The sequence below is a fragment of the Oscarella lobularis genome, chromosome 14 (genome assembly GCF_947507565.1).
Source record: "Oscarella lobularis chromosome 14, ooOscLobu1.1, whole genome shotgun sequence".
NCBI classification, from domain to species: domain Eukaryota; kingdom Metazoa; phylum Porifera; class Homoscleromorpha; order Homosclerophorida; family Oscarellidae; genus Oscarella; species Oscarella lobularis.
The window spans coordinates 2,076,827-2,097,920 of NC_089188.1; the positions used below are offsets into that span (position 1 = coordinate 2,076,827).

The window sequence follows — 21,094 nt, forward strand, 5'->3', positions numbered from 1 at the left end:
GTTGGTCACTGCCCCCTTTCTCCTCTCTCCTCTCGCTCTAGACTGCAGGCAGGTTGGGTTGGCGGTGGGGTGAGGCTTACACGCAAGGCGTCTTCTAAGGCACTTTCACATTACTCTAACACAGATCGGCACACCTAAGGAAGCGATCGATGGCTGTGTAACGTGAAGGGCGAGCCCGTGTCCAATTACTATTGGGCAAGCGCATGCTTTTATAGATGACCTCACAATGGGGAGGCGTTTCTTGTGGGTACCGCGTTCGTAAAGTCGTCTAGTTGCGCCTTCCAAGCGCTTCGTATCGACTCGCTGTGAATTCTGACCGATGGGATCGCCTCGAAATCCGAAAAAACGCGGCGATTTGGAAGATCGCTTCAGCGAACACCACGCGACCGTGGGCGTGGCAATTAGTCCTGCTCCGCCCCTTCTGGGTCACCCTGCTCCATCACCTTCGCGCGTCATCCGCGTTCACGCAGCGAAAACCAAAGCAAAGAAGACAGAAGATCACATTAAAGACATCACGGGGCGAATGGCGCAGGCGAGAAACGAGAAAACGAAATCGAAATATCTCTAAATATTCTGCCTCAGCTTCTGAGCGATTTCGAAGGCTCAGATTCACATGGTCGGCCCGAGGTGAGTGAGTTTCTTCATGGGCTCCAACTGACGCTTTTGTTTTTCATAAAAAAAGGACTACGTGTCTAGTATTGGATCTCAGACGTCCACTCTGGACAATGCTGAGGTATTGCACTTATTATTTATTAAATCAAATTTTTTGGATGATTTCTTGTTTAGCTCAGATCCAATATTAGGCTTTTGATACACGACTACACCGGTATATGTAATGAAAGAGAAGAGGTACAATAATCGCCCTATTTCTACAGTGTATCCCCTTGAATATTTTGCCTAGATACTCAACTCTCTTCAAGACGTCAGTACCACCGCACTTCTTCGTGATAGCACATTTACTGTACTTTCTTTAGTGGTTTAACGTTTCTCGCATTGACGAAATGGTACTCGCAATTTCTATCTTAAGTATATTTCCTCGCGTTATTTTCTATAGCCTGCTGGAACCAGTAGCGAAGCGTTAAGGTGCGCATATCATACGTATTATATGGCATGACGCCTTGGTGTAGAGAGGCGTTGGAGAACGGAAAAAATGCCTCAGATAGGCTAAACGAAGTGAAGGAGCAAATTTCCAAAGTCGCTTCTCTAGGACAGTCTGTGCAAGAGCTGATGAGGTGCCCAAACGAGTAGCTGTTCTATTATGATCGAGCCACTTTTGTTTTGCAGTGAAAAAAAGCGACTAGAGGTCGAACTTCTTGCAGCAAAGACTGCAGCCGACACGTCTCAAACGAAGACCAATAAAGGCGAGATTGTTACATTTGCGTGAGTGTGAGTCGATATTTGGATGCAGAATTAAATGCGGCGATAGCAAGCAGCATAACAAAGAGCGATGCAAAGATGTGGAAAAACGCCGCGGCAGAAATCTGCCAATTGCTAACAGGAGTCAGAGAGGATGGAGATCGAGGCATGACAACGCCATACCGTACGAATTTTTAAAATGCCAAGTAAAATAGATTTGAACGAGATGATCGAGAAAATGCATGCCATGGTACGAACTATAGACGAAAAGTCCATGTTAATCGAAAGGTATAAAAACCTAGTCAAATTCCCTAATTAGGTATTGTTTCTTCAGACTTCATTTTGACAGCAGGAAGCAGCGAGACGAATACAAATCGTTACAAGGCGTAATTCCAAATATTCGATTCCAAGTCTGACACTGTGTAAAAAAAGAATTCGATAGAAACTCTTCGCGTACGAAATCGCTCACAGCGAGTCGAAGAAAAAGGAGCAGCGTTTCGAGGAAGAGCTACGACGCCTACGAGGTGAGTTGTACGAAAAAAGCGACGCCCTGTTGTCGGCCGGTACGGTGGAACGCGAATTGCTGGAGAAACTCGACTCGAAACAAAAGCGAACGACAGACTTGGTAGACAAAGAACTGCATGAGACACAACTTTACTTTCTTCGGTTGATACAGGAAAGAAGACTTCACGATGTCAAGTATCAAATGCAGCCGAGTAAAAGTCATGGACGTGGGATAGATAATCAAAAAGAGGTAGATAAATTGTGTATTGTACTGCATAAAGCATTTTGTATATGAAGCGAATTGAGTAGGAAACAGCGGAAATATTGCCAGATAACAGCGAGTCTGTGGTGAAGAGCGAGTCTGTGGTGAAAAGCGAGTCTGTGGTAAAGAGCGAGCCCGTGGTAAAGAGCGAGCCCGTGGTAAAGAGCGAGTCTGATATTGACGGCGCGCGAGCTGAAAACATTATCGACGACGAAGATAAGAAGGAAGAGAAGATAAGCAAAATAGCGCCCCGGCCCGAGGAACCACGAGAAATTAAAGACCAGTCTACAAACGTATTTGCATGTGAAAGCAAGGCGAGATAGAGGTATTAATTCTGTTGTGGCAGAATTCTGACGTTGCTCGGACGAAAAGCGATGGTCAGCTTTTGACCGAGATTGCCAAGCTACAACTGCAGCTGGAGTGCGCCGAAAGAGTTTGTACCTATTTAGAATGAATTGACTCTTTTGAATTCGTGTTTGCTATTATGCAGAAAATCGAGGCACTAGAGACGGAGAAAAGAACGCTGTTTCGCGAGAAAAGCTGTAACGAAGAAAACCCAACTGAAGATGATCCGATTGAGTCGAGGCAAGAAGAGCGAGGCTTGGTCGAGACGGCGGACGAACCTTTGGCTTCTGTCGGAGACCGTGACAGCGAACCCGAAGTATCATTATTACTCGACGACAAAAACACGATCGGTTCCTCTAAAATAAAACGGCATTGAAACTTGACCGAATGCTCTTCTCTTTCAGACGAAGAAGCGTTTGTGTCGTGGAATTCCAACCAGATCATCTCGACGGTGTGGCGTCCGAATTTTGCAGACGAGAGCGACTCGACGCGACAACGGCAAATAGTAGACCGGAATCAGTCGCCATTGGCCATCCTTTCGCCGCCACAAGAGCAGGAGGAGGAGGAGGAAGAGGAGGAACAGATCGCGGAGCAGCTGGAACCGAATCCTTCAATACTTCTTCAAAACGTCGAACGACGTCAGTCGCGGTCCGCTGTAGCGTCTGTTCAGCAGAGCAAGGCTCCAGCCGAAGAGCACTCGGAGGAGCGATTCGATGACGATGCAGAGTTTCTCTTAGGTGTTCAGCCTAATGTCGTCGTTGCCGCCGCCGCCGCCGGAGATGACGTCCTCGACGACTCTGGTATCGACGTCGAGGGATGTCGCTTCACGGGCGAACGATTGGCGAACGATATCAAAGAAAAGTTAGAGTATATGTTGCAATTCGGCGACGCCCGCGCAGAAGAACAGCAGGATTGGCTGTTTGAAGACGTCTACGGCAGTAGCCTTCGTCAGTACGTTCACGGAACGGTGAGAAATGAAGATCTCTTTTTTTTGGTTGTCAATATGACGCGACAGGTGTCAAGGATCTCGGATATAATTAGCAGATTTGTTCAGAAAGCGTCTGCTTTAGTTGACAGCGAAGGTGCGTGTTTTACTTCAGGTCCAGTAGACGTCGTAGAGAAGTCTTTAGGCTTGAAAGCTGCTGCTCTGATTCGTCGCTTACGAACAGATCTTCCTGAAGACGTATTAGATCCGTAGTCTAGGGAAATGTTTTTCTACGTTTTTTTTTCAGGAGCAACATCAGCCCTACTTGACTGCTAATAGTAGTTGCGAGGACGACGAATCCAGTCGTCATCTTTTGCCAGAAAGAAAGTGCTTTGTGCTGGAAGCGACCGACGCAGGCATACTTAAAAGGCACCCGTTTTCGACCGCTCTGGCCGTGATCGGTGCTCACTGCATTGACGGTATGGAACGGTGCACGGAACGGTGCACGAAAATATTGAACCTTTTTTCATTTTCTCTCTCCCCTAGTTCTCCAAACTGCAAATGACCTCTTTCTGCGACAAGTTACTAGCCAAGTAAGTTTTTATGCTGTTAGTGATTTAATTTTGACGTCGACGTTTGAAGAAAATGGAAATGGAAGCCGTTCTAAATGCTCTAATGAAAACACAAGAAGAAGCGAAGGTGTAAAAGGCGCAAAACGTATTATAAGCACATTTCCACATTGCTCTCTTTCTAGAATTTTTCTGGAAATTCAAGCTTGCCTTCTTCGAGCCGGTGGACAAGCGTGCCGCCAGTCAGACTTGAACAAAAGGACGACGGCAGTAGCAAAAGCAATAGCGATACGAATCGCTGGGAAAATAATCCACCAACGAGGCTTGAACCAAAAAACGACAATAGCGATGCAAATCGCTGGGCAAACGAGCCACCAACGAAGTTCGGACAAAAGAACGGTACAAATCGCTGGGCAAAGGAACCGCCAACAAGGCTGGGAAAAAAGAACGGCAATAGCGGTACAAATCGCTGGGCAAATGAGCCATCATCGACGCTTGAACAAAAGAACGACAAGAGCGGTACAAATCACTGGGCAAAGGAGCCGCCAACAAGGCTGGGAAAAAAGGACGGCAATAGTGGTACAAATCGCTGGGCAAATGAGCCATCATCGACGCTTGAACAAAAAAACGACAATAGCGGTACAAATCGCTGGGCAAAGGAGCCGCCAACGAGGCTTGGACAAAAGAACGGCTATAGCGGTGCAAATGCGCCACTAACAAAACTTGGACAAAAAGACGACAGCAGCACTGTAAATCGTCCTCGTGGCGCACTCGCTATCTCGGAAGCGCAAAGACCGGCTTCGAATCGTTGGCATGAAGATCTAGATGGCATTGCTCTTACCTCCGACAGCGATATCTCTCAACCCCATTATCCACTTGCTCTTCCGTCGCCGATCACAGGCGAACAGAACTTCGGCGCTATTGGTACTCAAAGTCCACGAATAACGTACGAGGGGACACCTATCGGCTCTCGCAGTGAGCCGTTCGGAAGAGATACTGGCCTCGCAGATTTAGACGTTCGACGTCAAGAGTCCAAACGAAGAAAACGGCAGCGAGCCGGCGACACGCCGACTGAAGGTTTTGCGGACGAGACTCGGTATTCTCAGTCACCGCAGAGCCGCGGAAAACTTTACGGATACAAGCGTCTTCATAATGGAATTCTACAGCAACCCGAGTTTTCTGAATACGAGACGTCCGCCGCCGTCCGCGAGCTCCAAGTGCCGCCGACCCGTTACGGGCTTTCGAAATGGAATCAATTCGCTCGTCAAGACGATTTCGAATCGGAACTTTCGTTCGGCGTGCGTTCATACGGCACGGCGGCGAGAGCTCCTCCGTTTCGACGAAGCGGCGGTGGCGCCGCATTGGCGTTTGAGAACGAGCCTCCGTCGCGTTCTCAACCGATAGCCAATTCGATGCAGATCAATCGAATGCGAACGCCGCCGCCGCCGTCGAACGTCGTCAGCAGACCTCCTCGCAGTGTGATTAGGCTATACGACTTGGATTCCAAGCGAGAGCATCAGCGACGTCGAAAGCCCTTCTATCGCGCCCGACGACATCGCGGCGACGCCGTCGTCGCCGCTTCGGGAAGGATTGCCCAAGGGCAAAAGGAGAGGGTCCCTCGTGGCCCTACGACGACGCCGCTAACCGAGGATCGATACGCGCAATACGGACTGACGTTGGGAGACTTTCAGAGAAACATCACTCAATATCAAGTAAGACGGAGTAAAAAGAAACTTATTATTAAAATTTGCCACAACTGTATTATTAATTAATTAATCATTTATTTTTTCTAGCCCTTTGTGCACTCGGTTCAAGGAAGACGGGGTACTGTGACCTTTGCTCGGCCGCTAGTGGGTGGTAGTGGGGAGGGGGAGTCGTCTCCTGGTGGGGAGGACGCGAACGTTAAGTTGCCTCCTCTGGTGTAGGAATGTCTTCTGGTTTTTGGCTCAGAGATCAAGTGTATACGAAAAAACACGTCTGCAGCTTTTGCAAGCTGCTTTTCTTCTCGCTGCACTTCTCATCATAGCCAAAGTAAGAAAGAAATAGAAAGAAGGGGGCTCAGCTCAAGTGTAAAGACGTCTACACGAGTGTTTTTTGATTCAGTACGATTCTATGCATCACAGCCGAAGACGAGAAAGAGGCAAAGAAAGAGAATAAGCCTCCTCCGAAAGAGCGAAGGCATGCCCCATCCGGGGGAGACTTACGGGAGATTGCCTTTAGCAACGCCAAAACATGGCGACCGTTCATCCGTCGCGATCTCAGCCGGCGGCTCCAGTTCTGTCATTGCTCGAAGGCCAATGCATTTCGGCCGTGCTCGAAGACTGCGTCGATCAATTGTCCGTGCTGGGAAGCGTGATGCAGATACACGACGCGGCTGGAGGCCGCCAGGACACGCGAGATTCGGTTCGCGCGCGTCGACGACAAGCGCTTCGGCTTCGTTTATCGTCGAATGTTTAGGCGAGCGAGTTGGCGCAGATTCTCCAAGGGCAAAAGATGCTGGAAACGCGCTACGAAGAGGTTCGAATACTAGACTATTTAAAAAAAATGCCGTTGAGACGCGTTACGTAGCTACTGGACGCGAGGGAAGGAGTCGAAGGGGGCGGTGGCAAAAAGGACATCAATGCTGAGCTGGTCGATCTGAATAGAGCGCTGAAGAATAGCACGAGAGGTATTTATTCATTTATTAGGAATTTAATTAATTAATTAATTAATTTGTTATTTTTCAGTTCTTTCTAAGGCTATGAATCAGCAGAAGGACACGTCTGCCTCGGAGAATTTACAAAAGATGCAACAGGACAGGTTGCTAGGAGACACGGAGATGAGTTTTTTCTCGAAGGAACGACTTTGTTTCCCTAGGATGTTTTTACAGAACGTTCTCTCTAGCACGTTGACCGAGTTAAACAACGAGCGTTCGTTTTTCAACTTGACTCGCACCGTGCAGGAGGAGAATGGAGCAAAGAAAAACCAACTGGAAATGATTAAAAGGCAAAGGAGAGCGTCCAAAAAAAATAGAGGAAAAACGGTCATCGTTCCATAGGGAGAAAGAATGTCGACAGCGCGTTCGAGAACTCCAGGAGAAATTAATCGAAGCGAGGAGACAGCGAGAAGAAGAGCTCCAAGTGAGTCGACTAATAGCGATTATCTTTTGAATTCTATTTTCTTTTTTAGGTGTGTAATGAAAAGATTGCTCATTTGAAGGATCAGCTGCAAGAGATGAAGGCCAAGACGAGCATGGAGAGCAAGTACTTGAAAAAGGACGCCGACGTGAGGGTGAGCAGCACGCAGAAAAAATGCCAGATGAGCGAGAGTGAAATGGAAGCCGAAGCGGAGGTTTGTAAATAAATAATTGAGACCGGCGGCGTAGAATTGAACGTGTTTTAGAAATTGACTCGGAATATTGCGGAAGAGGCTAAAGTGCACGCAGAAATCAAGCGTTTTCTCAAACAACATCAAGAGGTAAGAGTCAGTATCTGAATATTTATCAATTCCAACCTTTCCCCACCAGGACTTGACAGCTCAAGTCGAGCACTGGATGAACAAGCACGAAAAAGACGTGCAAGCCAAACAGGACGAGTTGGACGCACTCAAGGTGAGCGAAGAAGTCAACACAAGCACCCAATCTACTACGACTTCTATAGTCGGCAAGAGACAACGACATGGTTCGGCTAAAGGAACTCACTGACAAAGTAAGAGAACAAAAAAACGCGAGATATAGAAACATTGATTGTTTGACAGTACAACGAATATGAAGAAGTGGTCGTTGACGATCGCATTCTAAAGGAAAAGGAAAGACGGCGGGCCGAACAGGAGGCATTGCAAGCGCGAGCCGCTACGAGAGTACTCACGCCTATCACGTTATTATGATTTCGTCCTAAGAGGCCGTGGTTTTTCAGGTGCAGGCCTGGTGGCGCGGGATTCTCGTACGACATCAGTTGGGTCCGTATAGCAAGAAGAAGAAGAAAAAGGGACCGAAGAGCGGTAAGAAGGGCAAAAAGGGTAAGAAGGGAAAGAAGGGAAAGAAAAAGAAGTAAACAAGGGGGAAACCGTCTTTTATTATCATCATCGTTATAATTATTAAAACGCTCTCATATGTCTGCCTGCAATTCTATAAAATCTAGAACAGGCTGAATCGCTTTGGTTAGCTCATCGGGAAACGATGCCACAGTCAATTGTATGGAATCGGTGATCCGAGTCATCCATTCCTTGAGGTGATCCGGAAGATGAGGCTTGGGGTCATTGTCGTCCTTTTCGACGTTGCACGAAGCCTTGATTGCCTTGAAATTCTGCTCGATACTCGTCTTTTGTTTCGAAAAGAAGGGTAGCATTTGAGCGAGACATTGCTGGTGGAAGAAAATCACGTCATAGGGAGGAGAAAGAGAACTGTTTCCAGTACGTGGAGCAGAGCCGTCTGATGGGCCATGTACTTGTGATTGGCCTGATGATTGACGTCGTGCCCTATCTGCTTGCTCGTCGCAAAGAGTTGATTCAGCGCCGCCACGTTCGAAAAGTAGGCTGCACATAATAAATAAATTTTTTGAAATTTTAATTTTTTTTATTAGAGAACCGTCTGAATCAACGGCGCTTTCCTCTTCGAGAACGTTCGTGTCTTCTCCCCTTTCGAGCAATGCAGCCGCTTGCGGGAAAAGAGAGTCGATGCCCGTGTATTCAAGGTACGCCTACAGCATTACGTCACAACGCCGCGGAGTTCAAATTCTGACGTCACATTTACCGGTATGTCGGTTTCGGGTACGGGGAGTTGTTGGAGAAGGTCCCGCACTTGACGAACGATAGGCAGAACTGCACGCATTAGAAAACGCTTCGAAAAGGCTACGGTACCGTACTTCGGCTCTCCGCCGTCGCCGAAGCGTTTCTCCAACGTTTTGCGACCTACGCACTAGGCTTTCGAAAGCGCCGTTACGAGCGAGGCGGCACTGACCGTTTCTCCCGCTTTGGAGCGAGCTATGGCCTCGATAACGGTGCAGTGCGCCAGTACGGCGACTGCAATTTCGCCCGGCGTCCGTTTGACGCTCCAGAGCGGTTCGCACAGGCGAACGTCGACTTTGGGTTCGCGTTGAGAGTCGGCTATTTGTTTTTCGAGAGGTGCATTACCTTTTAGCGACGAATCGTAGGAATAGGGCGTGCGAAGAGGTGGCGGCGCGAGTGTTAGTGGACGAATCGCTGCCATCTTCGATTATCCTGGCGGTTTCAAAAATCGAACAGCTTTATTCTTAGACGTTTGCTAAAAAAGACCCTTTTTTCGTGCAGACGACTTGGATTCCGACGTAGGATGGCGCACGCTACAGTACGGGCGTTTCCAACGCCAACGGAAAGCTTATTACGATGTCCGCCTTCCAGCCGCTAAACCCAGTCGAAAACGCGCCAACGGACAGTCGTAGAGTCGGTAGGCGGCGTTCTCGGTTTAGCAGCAGTCTCGTTTATCGGCGTTTTCTCAGCTGCGACTTCGTCGCTCTTCAAACGGCGACGAGTTCGCGTCGATTGGCGAGCGATTGGTAAGCGCTGACATCGAAAACGCATTACTCCCAATATGAAACGTCTTGTTTGCGCGAACAGCGGCCGTCGACATCGAGAGAGTCACTCGCAACTTGGACGTCAGAATTCTTCAAGACAATGTCATGAACGTCGCGTTCTGTGATATCGAAAAAGAGGTAGGATGACTAGTTCGACAGAATGAGTAGTGAAAACCACTCTGGTTTGATTACAAGGAGGGTTTGTCTGTTGATCCGAATTTCGTCAAAGTTTTTCGATTGGCTCAATTGATTATAGAATACGTGCTGGTACAGAAATATAGTGCATGCTTGTATCACATAGTCGCACAAGGTCGATGTGAATAGCATTGCCAAAAGCAAATGGAGTCCGAACTAAAAGTAGTCTCACAGCAATTGGAAACAGCGACGAAGGCGGAGAATGAGTTGAAACAAATCGTTTCTCATCGCGAACAGGAATTGGTGACCGTCAAAAAGGAGAATCGCAAACGACGAAAAATGCTACAGGCAGCTCAGAGCCTAATGCAGGCCGGAGCCAACGGCTATCACAAGGTTGAGCTCAGAACGATCAATAATTATTATTCCTTATTTCCTCTATTAGTGTTCGCTCTGCTCCAAGGCTTTCATCAGTGGCGCCTTTCTGCAGAGTCACATGCAACGTCGGCACGGGGAACAGATCAGTTTGACGCTGACCGATGGATTGATGCAGCAGAAGAGCGATCGACTGAAGCACGCAGTCGACGCAGCGAGGTAGAATCACTACGTATTATAATAACGTTTTTTGTGGATGTGAACTTGTAGGGAGACTGCTCTGCAGACGGCGAAGGCCGACGCCCAATCTGAGCTGGAGTCTGCGATGGAGAACATGCGCCAACAGATGTTGACTGTCGAGGAGAATTTGAAAGCGGAGATGAAACAGAACGTAATAGAGAATCTATTTGTTTTTGCACGTGGGGATGATTGGATATAGGAGGATGCCATGATGCGAAAACGAGACGTCGAAATTTCCGAATGGCGAGCGCGCGAGGATAGGCAAAAGGAATGCGAATCGCTTTTCAAAACCTTGCGTCGATTCAATAATCGTTTAGGTGGAAATGGATGATCTGCATCAAAAAATCTCTTCTTTGGAAAGAGACAGGGAAGAAGCGCAAAAGGTAGAAAAGACACGTGCGCTCATATTTCAAAGCGTCAGCATTTTTTCTGCAGGAAATAGATAAACTGAAAATTACACAAGGTGTCTATGCAGTGACGAGGCTCTATAATAATAATAATCTATGCGTTTCTTCATAGCAAACAAAGCCTCTCATCTTGGAGAGCTCGAGGTAGAAAACCATTATTTATTTATATTGGCATACTGATTCTTCGTCTTTTAGGATGATTTAGCGGACGGGGTTTTAAAAAGCAGGCAGCAGGCCGAGGAAATGGAAAGGCAAAGGGAGGAGTATCAGCAGCAGATTGGTGACGCAAGAACATCGGTGAGAAAATCTGAACTAGGACGGTTCGCTATTGAACTTTGAGAGAGTTCACAGTGAATTACCACGGTTCGATATAGCGAATCGCGGTAGTTCACTGCGAAATCGGTACTCAAGAAAAATATAATAAAAATGGTGGGCGCGCGGTTTCAGCTTGAAGGCGTTCAAAACGAAATGAAAAAGAGGGAAAAGAAGTGGAAGAAACGATTGCGAGAAATGGAGGAGAGTCACAGAGCCGAACTTGATGACGTAGACCGCGTTCTTAAGAAGTCGTGGGGGTTGATTGTTGAGATTTTTTTCTTCTGCCAGATGTCGTCCAAACTGATCGGCATGCAACGAAGTCTTGTCAAATCGACGCGACAGGCTGAGCAGCTCACTTCGTCGAAGAACGACAACGCGGAAGAAGTGAATAGTCTCAAGGAAAGACTAGAAGAACTAAATCAGGTTTGTCGTTCATTGATTAATTAAGCGGCCAAATACGATATTGCCTTTTTTTGAAGATTATTTCCGAGCAGAGAAATCGAGCTGACGTCAATGTGACGCCAGGTAAAAGAGACGCTATTTCAGATTGAATAGTCATGTTTAGCTGTAGCCAAACCCGTTACAAAAGCTCAACCAATAGACGAAGACGAAACAACGGAGGAAGAATCCGGTGAGACCAACTTTAGTATGTTTTTCTCGTTTAATTTTTTTCCCGAATGAAGAAGACGAAGACGACGGTTTGGATGTATCGAGTTTTAACGGTTCTGTGCGCAAAGATTTGGCAGACTCCATAAAACAGTAAGGAATTCGAAAAGATGCCGTCTATTTTAAGTGAGAGCTCCAGGTCGCGTCGGGAAACTGAAACTCGAGTCGAGTCGTTGCAGACTACGCAGGCACAGCCGCTTGAGAGCGACGACGGAACGGAAACCGAGTTCGGAATATGAGGGTTGTGGGGTTTTGAAGTGACGCTTGTTGTTTAGGTCGGAAAAGGAGAACGAAGTCTTTGAGGTAAATTAGGAAAAACTTGAATTAGGAATACGATCATTTGTTCTTTTTTTAAGGCGAATCGTACCCTTAATCCTGGCGTTCAAAGTGCGAGTGTTACAAAGCATATTTAGCCTTTCTGATTTTCGTATTGCTTTAGCTCGATACCGACATTCTGACGCGGTGATATCGCGCGAGAAAAAGGCATTGACGTCCGTTTTTGGGCATGAATTGGAAAGGAGAGGCGTTCCATCGGTCAGAAATTTCGTTTTTTGTACTTTTCGCTCAGTCATTTAATATGTAAAGAGCTCAAGCCGACTGTCTTCTCCTCAATACGCCGATAAGTTGTCTGCTTTGGAGAAAGAAAGAGAAGTTCTAGCAAAGGTATTAGAGTGCTCTTTTCTATCAACTCTACTTCATTCTTTCGCTGTCAGAAACATCGCAACGTGTTTGAGATACGAAGGAGGTGCTGGCCGAGACTCAAGAAAGAATCAAACCCTAAAAAATTCATGTTTTCGTTTAGCTGTCTCAAAGAAGTGAACGACATCGTTCAAGCTCGATTCAGGGGGGATCAAAGTGTGACGTCGGCGGCGGCGGCGGCTGCATCGAAGCCGCCCATCACTCCAAAACCCTCGCAAGTGAATCAACCCCGAAAACAATCTTCTCAACAAGCTCCCGCTCAACCTCGACCCTATCTACCGCAACCGGCTACGAAAACGATAGTCAACGACTGGGACGACGACGATTCTGACGAAGAAACGGAATCCGATCTCGAGAGTCTTCCCGACGGGATAAAGCGGCGAGAAACGATCGAGCCGATCAAATCTATTCCCTCCGTCACCGAACCTCCGCCTCCGCCTCCTCGCTCGTCGACTCCCAACGATCAGCGGCGAAAAAACGCCGACAATTCGTGGGACAGGTAAGAGCGGTGTATTCCTTCTGCAAGCAATGGTTTGTATATGCGTCTTTCTGCAGCGAAGAGTCTCAGAGCGGGCTCTCGGAGTCCGTCGAAGAAGACGACGATCTTGACTTGCCTGGAATTTCGCACGCGGTCAAAGCAGAGCCGACAATTCCAGCATCGTCCTTGCCGAGAAGAATGGATGATGACGATGACGAGGATGACGACGACGACGGCGACGACGACGATGACAAAAGAATAGAGGTCAAAAGAAGGGAGGTCAGTAAACCTACGTCGTTTAAATTTACCTTTGTGCATTTGGGAAGCGTTTTTTAAAGGGTTCAGGCCGTGTTGCTTCCTTGACTCATCGACTCAGTGCCAGTCTTTCTATGAGTCCAGATCCGAGCAAAAAACCCAAAGGAGGTGTCGCTTTATTTGGGGGATCAGCTCTTCCCGCCGCCGCTCCTGCGAAGATGGCTAATGATTTTGACGACGACGATGACGACGAATTTTCTAGCGTGACGGAAATGGACGATGACGTTAGTGAATCCAAAAGAAACACTGGGTAAGCACGTGGTCTAGTAAAAAATGTTTTCTTCTTACTGATTTTTTTGTAGTGGGATGAAATTCACGTCTGCTTCTTCAGGTAGCATAGTAGATTAAACCAGGCCTATTAAAATAGTTTAATGGATTTTTCAGGATCAAGGATGCCAGTGATGGTACCATCGATAATCAATAACGACTTTTCTGATTTAGACGACGACGACATAGAAACGACAGCACTACCTCACTGACAAAACCAAAACAATAGATAAATAGTATGTAACGCATGCTAATTAGCCGGTAGGTCGACGTGTCAATATAGGTCCGGGACATCTGACGTTAGCCACACCTTGAAGAATAAAAAAACGGCATGGTTGTTCGGACGTTTCTCGTCCTCGTTCTCCTCGTCGCTGCGACGATCGACTGCTTGAAAATCTCGAAAATCCCCCGCATCAAGCGCAGCGATCTCGATCCGAGCGTCTACATGCACGGCGACCTATCACTCCTTGTCCGATTCGACAAAGGTAAAAACAGCTCAGAGAGGCGCATGCACGAGCACGAAAACCTTTGCCTTTCTATCCAGAACCCGACGTCGACTCGCCACTGCACGAAGTCATGAACGGAGCTCGTCCCGACTTCGATCTCTTCGTCATCGGCCAACGAATCGTATAAACGACTTCCGTTCGCGCTTAGAGATCTTTACGATGACGTGGCGATTGCCTATTCGTTTCCTTTCCAGTTCGACTGCGCAAAGGAACCCGAATTTCGTCTGTGCAACTTTGCGGGAAGACAGCGTCTTCTTTTCTGGTGAGTTGGCGCGAGTCGACGTACGCCCCTTTCTCCAAAGGGGTGGGGATCTCTTAGGACTCAGACGTCTCCGTCGGGTATCGAGATACCGCTCAATCGAGCCGAAACGCGACAATCTCTTTTTACCCATTGCCTTATGTAAGATCGAGAGGGGAAGAATTGTACTGTATATTCCATCGAGTCGATTTTTTTTCTTAGGATACACATGAGTGAACAGGTATTCGAATTTAAAAATCGGAAAGAAATGAACGCGTTGCTGACGAAAGCCGAAGAGGAGCAAAAGGCGACTATGTTGATTTACGTGGATCGATACGGAAATAACGGTACCATATTTTAAAAACCAATAATTAATTAATTAATTAATGATGAGGGGATCCGTGTAGAACACAAAGCTTTCATGTCGGTCGCAGTGACTGTGATGAAAGCGGCAATATTGGCCTACACGAATAATTCTGATATGACCTTACCGGACAGGTTAGCCAGTCGAAAAGAAAAAAAATTATTATTTTTATATCGTACGTCGTAGAAAATCCTTGGTCAATAAGACGGCTCACTTTGTCGTTGTCCAACCGGCCGTCGACGCCGACAACAGCGCCGTTTTCTCCTACAAATGGAAATTCAACGAAGTCGAACTGAACAAATACGTTCACATTCACACGCTTCCATTATTTGTAAGACGTCTCGCGAGATATCGCCATCTCATGATTATTGTCTATCTAGTATCATTTATCTGATCTTGACGGTGGATTACCCTACGACGATTTTGGTCTCCACATCGCCTACATGCTTCTCATGCCAGGTCAATACGACGACGAAATGCCTATGATCGAGTTCCTGGCGCGGAAACATCGCGACGCCTTTGGTTTCGTCATAGTCAACATGTAGGCTTGGAAATAAATAGATATTGTGCGGGGAACTTCGATGAGGTTTTCTGGGCAGGAAGAGATTTGCGAAGCACTACAAACGTTTTGGACTTGACGAACCGAAGAGATATCCAGTTCTATCAATTGCCATTTATGGAGAACAGGTGAGAATTCTAGAATAGGAAGAATTTTGGGGGGGTTTGTGACATTTTCTCTCGCGCAAAGAATCGTTTTGAGTTCATCGACGATCCGAACTCTTTTAACGAGGACGTCCTGGATTCCTTTTTGAATAGCACGAAATTTCTCTACGACGAAGCGCGAGACGGTAAGAATGGGGAGAAATCGAGAGAGAAAAAGACGTCAATTAAAATGTTCTATCGTGGCAGAAAAATACGTGACCGTCGTTAATCCGGAAAATTATCACGACGTCGTTTACAATACGCCGAAAGACGTCCTCGTCATTTTTTGTCACGATTGTACGTTAGGAAGGAAGGAAGAAAAAAATAAATATTTAAATGTTATACGTGTCCTACATAGATCTTGAGCAATGCGATGGGAATTTTCAGGCGAGAGTTCGTCGACTTGCAAGAGGGATCTACTTCAGCAGCTACGTCGACCAACTTCTCGTCGTTTACGTGCCGTTGCAGAAATTCGATATAAAGACATTCGAAGAGGTTTGTGCAAGAGAATCTCAATTTTTTATATATACGTGTCTCTTTTTTTTTGGGAAGGATGTTGACGAGAATAGCATTCCAGACGTTCGTTTTAGGCGAAAAAATGCGGAAGAGTTTAGCGGTGTTCAACCTCTTAAATCGGGAGCTAGAAAGAAACTTAAATTGAAGAATCTTCTCAAGTTTATTGCACAATTTGGGTATTTTAAAAAACATCAATTAATTAATTAAAACAATGGATTTTTTCTTCTAGCTATACGGACGTTCCTGTTATGAAAAAGAGAGGAAGCGACGAGATTCCATTGGCCGGGTTTGCTGATCTAGATTTCGAGGCGATGGGCTTAAACAAGGAAGACATTCGAAATCAGCTTGGGATGTCGTCCGAATCGTTTGAGGACCTCATTCAGGGAACTACGAAGGAGCCGGAGGAAATGAGTCACGCGTTGGAACGATTGACTCATGAGATGGAGGAGGAGGAGAAGGAGAAGGGAACGAAGAAAAAAGTCGAAGACGAAGAAGAAGAAGAAAAGAAGGACATTAAAACCGAAGCGCAAATCGAGAAAGAGGTGCGAGAAGAAGTGGCCGCGATCAAGGAGAAAGCTAAAGCGACGACGGAAAAAATCAAAGAGCAGCGAGCCGAAAGGGAAGCGCTAAAGAAACGCGATACCAAAGAAGAAAAAGAAGAAAAGGAGCCACCAAAGTCGGATTGGAGTGAAAGGGAAGCGCTGAGAGAAATCGACGAAGCGGTCGACGCGATGGAGGGACGACAGGGAGAACAGTCGACCGACGCCACCAAGTGGAGCGAGAAGGAAGAGGACGAAGCCGAAGAGGAAGCACGGGAAGACGACGAATTGGCAGCGGGCGTCTTTGTCATGCAAAACAAGTATAAGATCCGATGGAAGAATCGAGCTCCAGCTCTGTCGGAGGAGAGTTTCAACACGACGCGATCGCAGTGCGATGTCATGCCCGTTCTCTTTCTAAGCCCATGTACTTACGTGGCAATTCATTTGTATTTATTTATTTATTTATTTATTTTTTGAAGGGTCTGCTCGAGCCAAGGCGTCGATTCTGATCTATAACGAAGTCGTTGGCGTGTTCGAGAATGCGACGGAGACGCTCGAGAAGAAAATCTGTTTGCGACACGTCGATTGCATCGCCTATCCGATGGTGTGCGATTGGTTCCGCGTCCATTCGTATCCAACCGTAAAGATCTTTAAGTAGGAGCCGGAATAGACGGGCGATAGAAGAAATAATAATAAGAGTTATTTTATAGGAAAAATTCAATTATGGATTATCGAGATATGATGGACGTCGAAAGTTTAGTTCGCGCAATTCAGCTGTGCGTTGCGAACGTGGGGGATCGTAGGGGGCTCAATGACCGTTGGTTCATTTAGATCTCAGTTTGAAACGGTCTTCGAATTGTCCTCTCAAGGCGACCTACTCCGCTTCGTTCAAAACGAACACGAACACGTTCTCCTTCGACCCGAATTCACCCTACTCGGTCTGTTCAAGGAGAAAACGCGAAGAGGTACTGCACTTACCATAATACGCGATAGCCACTCCGCGAAAAACTCGCTGTTAGAATACGAGGTATTCAAACGTTTGGCGGAAGACGAGTACACCAGAAACGTGTTCGGAGTTTGCTTTGGAGATTTAGCGGCTAAGCAGTAGGACTTTACACGCGTACTGTGCGTGGTAGCATCCTGATTGTGAGTTCTAAGTGCCGCGGAGCTGCACGTGGAGCTGCCTGCCGTTATTGCGCGACGGCACGGCGACAATGCGCTCGTCAGTTCGACCGAGACCGCGTTCGCTTTCGACGGATCGATGAGTCTGAAGGATTTTTATTTTCGCGCGCAGATTCCTGTCGTAAGGAAGAAGAATTCAAAAATTGGTGACGTAGAGTCGCATTTTCGTTCTTAGGGCGAATTGACGCCGCAGAAGTTTCCTGTGTACAGATCGGTCGGCCTTCCCATAGTCATTGCTTTTGTGACGCCCAAACACGCGTACATGTCTGTTGATGAATTGGAAAAGGATCCCGACGTGCAGATAGAGCCGCAGGATCACGTTTTTCTACGAACTCTTTATCGACTGGGCAAGGAGAAGAAGTTTACCGATCGATTGATCTTGAGCTGGATGAATGCGTACGAGATAACTCATTTTTTCATTTATTGACGACTTAGCAAATTGTATTTTCTCCAGGGACAAATATGGCTTTGTTTTGGCCTCCTATTCACTAGAAAGCAGCGTTCCTGCTCTAGCAATAGTTGACTTCAAATCTGTAAAAGCATAGAGGATTAATTAATTAATTAATTGGAAAAGGATTCGTTTTCTCTAGGGAAATGTGTATACGCTGCTGAAGCCCGGTGTACTGAGATACTCTCATCTCCGCAGTTGGGTTGAAGACTACTTGAACGGCAATATTCAGCCTACAAGTACGTACCCTCTAGTGAGCGCACAACGACTTGCATCTAACCTTTTTTCGACAGGTCAGCTAAAGGAGAAGGAGTGGCTTCCGGTTGCTAAGCCAATTGACTTCATAGCTAAAGAAGCGGAGCGCGAAGAGATGAAACGTCAAGAGCGGGAACGAGAAAAAAAGATGGGCCACCAGCCGAGAATAGGCAGGCTGCCGACGGCTAAAGCGCCTCGCTTTGTTGGCACGGCACCGCCGGACGAGGATGATCCCGTGCCGCCCAAGAGAGCGAGCGAAAATCAAGGACACAAACATGAGCATTTTCACCACGAATTGTAATGGTGATGACGGTGGTAATAATTCGTCATTGGTCTGTTGACTTAAAAAGAATATTCTTTAGTAGTAGACATGATAACGCTTTACGCTACAACGTCTACAACGAATGGACTACCAGGTATCGGCTTGTAGTCAAAATCGATTTCAATTTCGTATTTCCCTGCTACCGAAGGATTATATTTTGCAATGTAGGTCACTTTCTTCTCGTCGTCGTTGCTCGGCTGCAGATCCGCTTTGAAGCCGCCTTTCGGTCCTATGACGCGCACGTCGAGATTTCCCATTCCGGCGGCTTCGGTCGTAATTTCAAAAACGCCCGGGTCGCCGATTTGCTGCCCGCTCTCGAGCCCCGGACCGCGTGCACGCACCTTCGACGCATCCGGAGCTCCACGAACGACGACGAGAAAAGGAGATCCGGGAATGTGCCGTCGATCCCAATAGACGCCAATCTTGTACTTTCCCGGACGCGGCGGATCGACTCGCGCCGTCAGGCGACCGTCGTCTTCATCGACAACGTAACCGGTAATCGTCTCCTCGACGCCGTACGCTTTTACGGTCAGCGTTCCGAACCCAGCTTCTTTCGTGTGCACAACGAATTCGATTGGCTTTCCCACGATGCCGTTGGGAATCGATTTGCCGGCTAGGCGGCAAGCGGACGACGGGTTTTCGTGGGCTGCCGTGATTTTGAATGGACTTCCCGGTACGTGACGTTTGTCCCAGCGTACGTTGAGCAAATAGGCGCCGGGAGTCAGAGCCCTGTACTCGACGTCGTACGTCTCCGCGTCGCGTCGTTTCACGTGAACGATTCCGTCGCTTTGCTCTCCAATAGCGGAAACGGTTAGTTCTCCGGCTCCAGCTCCAGCAATGTTAACCCGAAAAGATGCCAGCTCTCCGACATGAATATTTCTCAGTCCGGGTCCTTCAGCTCGACATCGACTCGGATCTGGCTTCATCTCCAGCACGTCGTTGCCTTTTACGTCGATTTGGAACGGTGAACCGGGTATTGGCGTTTCGCTCCAGAAGACGTGGAGTCGATGCGATCCCGGCGCTGTTGGTACGTAAGTTATTACATATGTATTATCTTCTTTATCGTCTATGTTCAATTGGGCCGGTGCGCTTCCTCGCGGGGTCGGACCCGACGCGCGCACGACCAAATCTCCCGTTCCCGCGTCGATTGCGTCGACGTGAAGCAGAAACGGCTTGCCCACGTGCACCGGAACCCGGAAGTCGTCGTCGCGCACGCGACACTCGGTCGCGTCGGGCGGCTTGGAGAAATTGACGGTAAATGGACTTCCGGGCACGTGCGCCTCGTCGTAGAAGACAGCTAGTCGGTAAACGTCAGCGTGGGGCGTTGTCATGCGCAGCAGATAGGCGTTGGGTCCCGTCTTCGCGAGATCAACTTTCATGTCGTGCCCTTTGCGAACGCTCGTCGCTTTCGCCGCTATTCGACCGGGTCCGGCAAGCGCCGTATTGACGAGAAGCTCAATCGGCTTTCCTATTTCGAACACGCGTCCCACGGTGAGCGCCGGCCCGCGTATGGTCACGCGTGCCGCCGCATTCGCTCCGCTATCGAATACACGGACAGCGAACGGCGATCCGGGCACCGCAGTCCCATCCCAAGTGACAACGATTTCGTGACTCCCCGCCGCCGTGGGAACGTATCGCGCTCGAAACGTCCCGTCGCCGTTATCGTCGAGAAAAACGCGCGACTGCTTGTCGCCGCGCGTCGGTCCAGCGGCCCGAACGACGATCTCGCCGCGTCCGGCCTCCTGCGCCGCAATATTGAACTCGATCGGCTCGTCGACGGAATAAACGCCGCCGGCGGCGAGACCGTGCACGCGAATGCGATGCGGTTCGGACGCTTCGAGAAATTTAACGAGAAAAGGCGAACCGTCGACGGCCTGACCGCTCCAGCGCACCGTGAACTTATACTCGTCCGACGTCGACGGAATGATCTTGACGAGATGATTATTCGGTCCCAGTAGGGTCGTCTGGACCTTGGGTGTCACTCCGGTGAACACCCCTTTGACGTCGATTTCGAGCGGACCCGTGCCGCCTTGGCTCGTGTCGACTGTCATTTGAATTGCTTGGCCAATTCGGTGATTTTTTAGTCGGGTTGGTTCGGCTGAAGGCGGCGGTTCGAACATGATTCTAAGTCCTTTTGGTCTTTGGTCCGGGTGTGTGTGTTTACTGTGAAGGTATCGCGTGATCCGAGGGCCAACGCCCTCGTGACGTCAAATGGTTCTATTTAGGTATATCTTTTTGGAAAAAGTGAAGCGGCTGGCCAAGGAGGAGGAAAAGAAGAAAGATGCCATTGAAGGTTATTAGTCGCTTATTATAATTAACTGTAGATTTAAGTCGATTCTATTGCAACATTCTGAAGCAAAACGTCTTCAAGGAAGCATACAACTTGCAAGGAGTTGAGGATAGAAAAGACGCAGAAAAAGAAAAGGGAACCGAAGACAGAAAGCGCAGTCGTCAAAGGTAAATCCCTTTATTGAAGCTGCTTTGCTTGCCCAGGCGGACATACCGACGAGGCAGATGAAGAGCTTTCCGATGTCGCCATTCACCTCCGGGCCCCGAGGTGACTAAATAAAACCGGCCCAACTCGAGCCAGAGAGGTTAAACGCGGCGCAAACGCAGGGGATTCAATCCCCTACTCCAGT

The 21,094-nt window shown here is 48.0% G+C and overlaps 6 protein-coding genes across 11 annotated transcripts; 4 read left to right on the top strand and 2 right to left on the bottom strand.

Annotated features, from left to right (window-relative positions):
• Positions 1-206: 206 nt before the first annotated feature.
• LOC136195256 (myosin heavy chain, non-muscle-like) lies at positions 207-6,149 on the top strand. Its single transcript, XM_065984551.1, has 26 exons — positions 207-532; positions 583-627; positions 683-733; positions 787-849; positions 902-922; positions 975-1,004; positions 1,055-1,083; positions 1,128-1,232; positions 1,285-1,361; positions 1,409-1,522; positions 1,572-1,644; positions 1,691-1,742; positions 1,799-1,981; positions 2,033-2,110; positions 2,170-2,415; positions 2,469-2,555; positions 2,613-2,817; positions 2,872-3,434; positions 3,483-3,549; positions 3,598-3,650; positions 3,700-3,871; positions 3,939-3,985; positions 4,035-4,091; positions 4,147-5,673; positions 5,755-5,992; positions 6,065-6,149. Exons 1-25 carry the CDS (start codon positions 320-322, stop codon positions 5,884-5,886), a joined length of 4,290 nt encoding a protein of 1,429 aa, XP_065840623.1. The 5' UTR covers positions 207-319; the 3' UTR covers positions 5,887-5,992; positions 6,065-6,149.
• Positions 6,150-6,157: 8 nt separating this feature from the next.
• LOC136195271 (dynein regulatory complex protein 9-like) lies at positions 6,158-8,090 on the top strand. Its single transcript, XM_065984570.1, has 12 exons — positions 6,158-6,364; positions 6,419-6,478; positions 6,530-6,629; positions 6,688-6,760; positions 6,818-6,946; positions 6,999-7,080; positions 7,130-7,291; positions 7,343-7,417; positions 7,467-7,550; positions 7,600-7,647; positions 7,697-7,798; positions 7,855-8,090. The coding sequence occupies exons 1-12, from the start codon at positions 6,194-6,196 to the stop codon at positions 7,990-7,992; spliced, it is 1,224 nt and encodes a 407-aa protein (XP_065840642.1). The 5' UTR covers positions 6,158-6,193; the 3' UTR covers positions 7,993-8,090.
• Positions 8,000-9,252, bottom strand: LOC136195276 (uncharacterized). 5 transcript variants are annotated; one of them, XM_065984582.1, is made up of 8 exons: positions 9,212-9,252; positions 9,071-9,157; positions 8,898-9,019; positions 8,803-8,848; positions 8,691-8,758; positions 8,526-8,637; positions 8,355-8,473; positions 8,000-8,301 (listed from the first exon to the last, which is right to left on the bottom strand). In XM_065984582.1, the coding sequence occupies exons 2-8, from the start codon at positions 9,144-9,146 to the stop codon at positions 8,047-8,049; spliced, it is 798 nt and encodes a 265-aa protein (XP_065840654.1). In that variant the 5' UTR covers positions 9,147-9,157; positions 9,212-9,252; the 3' UTR covers positions 8,000-8,046. The 5 variants fall into 5 exon arrangements, with proteins under 5 accessions (XP_065840654.1, XP_065840651.1, XP_065840653.1 ...); XM_065984579.1 differs by having other exon boundaries at positions 8,898-9,157; positions 9,212-9,228; XM_065984581.1 differs by lacking the exon at positions 9,212-9,252 and having other exon boundaries at positions 9,071-9,211.
• Positions 8,578-13,681, top strand: LOC136195260 (cilium assembly protein DZIP1L-like). 2 transcript variants are annotated; one of them, XM_065984558.1, is made up of 29 exons: positions 8,578-8,692; positions 9,227-9,362; positions 9,415-9,471; positions 9,533-9,627; positions 9,685-9,756; positions 9,814-10,017; positions 10,067-10,215; positions 10,267-10,387; positions 10,436-10,502; positions 10,552-10,619; positions 10,672-10,699; positions 10,756-10,787; positions 10,839-10,940; positions 11,091-11,186; positions 11,247-11,381; positions 11,438-11,483; positions 11,530-11,589; positions 11,645-11,717; positions 11,764-11,850; positions 11,900-11,927; positions 11,981-12,011; positions 12,064-12,158; positions 12,210-12,287; positions 12,338-12,369; positions 12,427-12,822; positions 12,879-13,080; positions 13,140-13,366; positions 13,419-13,447; positions 13,501-13,681. In XM_065984558.1, the coding sequence occupies exons 2-29, from the start codon at positions 9,302-9,304 to the stop codon at positions 13,593-13,595; spliced, it is 2,766 nt and encodes a 921-aa protein (XP_065840630.1). In that variant the 5' UTR covers positions 8,578-8,692; positions 9,227-9,301; the 3' UTR covers positions 13,596-13,681. The 2 variants fall into 2 exon arrangements, with proteins under 2 accessions (XP_065840630.1, XP_065840629.1); XM_065984557.1 differs by having other exon boundaries at positions 8,579-8,692; positions 11,642-11,717.
• On the top strand, positions 13,635-18,500 carry LOC136195258 (uncharacterized). The gene is made up of 23 exons (XM_065984552.1): positions 13,635-13,868; positions 13,928-14,010; positions 14,084-14,151; positions 14,209-14,289; positions 14,350-14,474; positions 14,535-14,625; positions 14,678-14,822; positions 14,872-15,032; positions 15,091-15,178; positions 15,240-15,339; positions 15,401-15,490; positions 15,552-15,688; positions 15,746-15,885; positions 15,939-16,672; positions 16,728-16,902; positions 16,959-17,024; positions 17,080-17,213; positions 17,268-17,352; positions 17,407-17,551; positions 17,606-17,826; positions 17,885-17,963; positions 18,021-18,117; positions 18,172-18,500. The coding sequence occupies exons 1-23, from the start codon at positions 13,715-13,717 to the stop codon at positions 18,432-18,434; spliced, it is 3,462 nt and encodes a 1,153-aa protein (XP_065840624.1). The 5' UTR covers positions 13,635-13,714; the 3' UTR covers positions 18,435-18,500.
• Positions 18,452-20,617, bottom strand: LOC136195264 (filamin-B-like). The gene has a single exon (XM_065984563.1). The coding sequence runs from the start codon at positions 20,573-20,575 to the stop codon at positions 18,515-18,517; it is 2,061 nt and encodes a 686-aa protein (XP_065840635.1). The 5' UTR covers positions 20,576-20,617; the 3' UTR covers positions 18,452-18,514.
• Between the last annotated feature and the right edge of the window lie 477 nt (positions 20,618-21,094).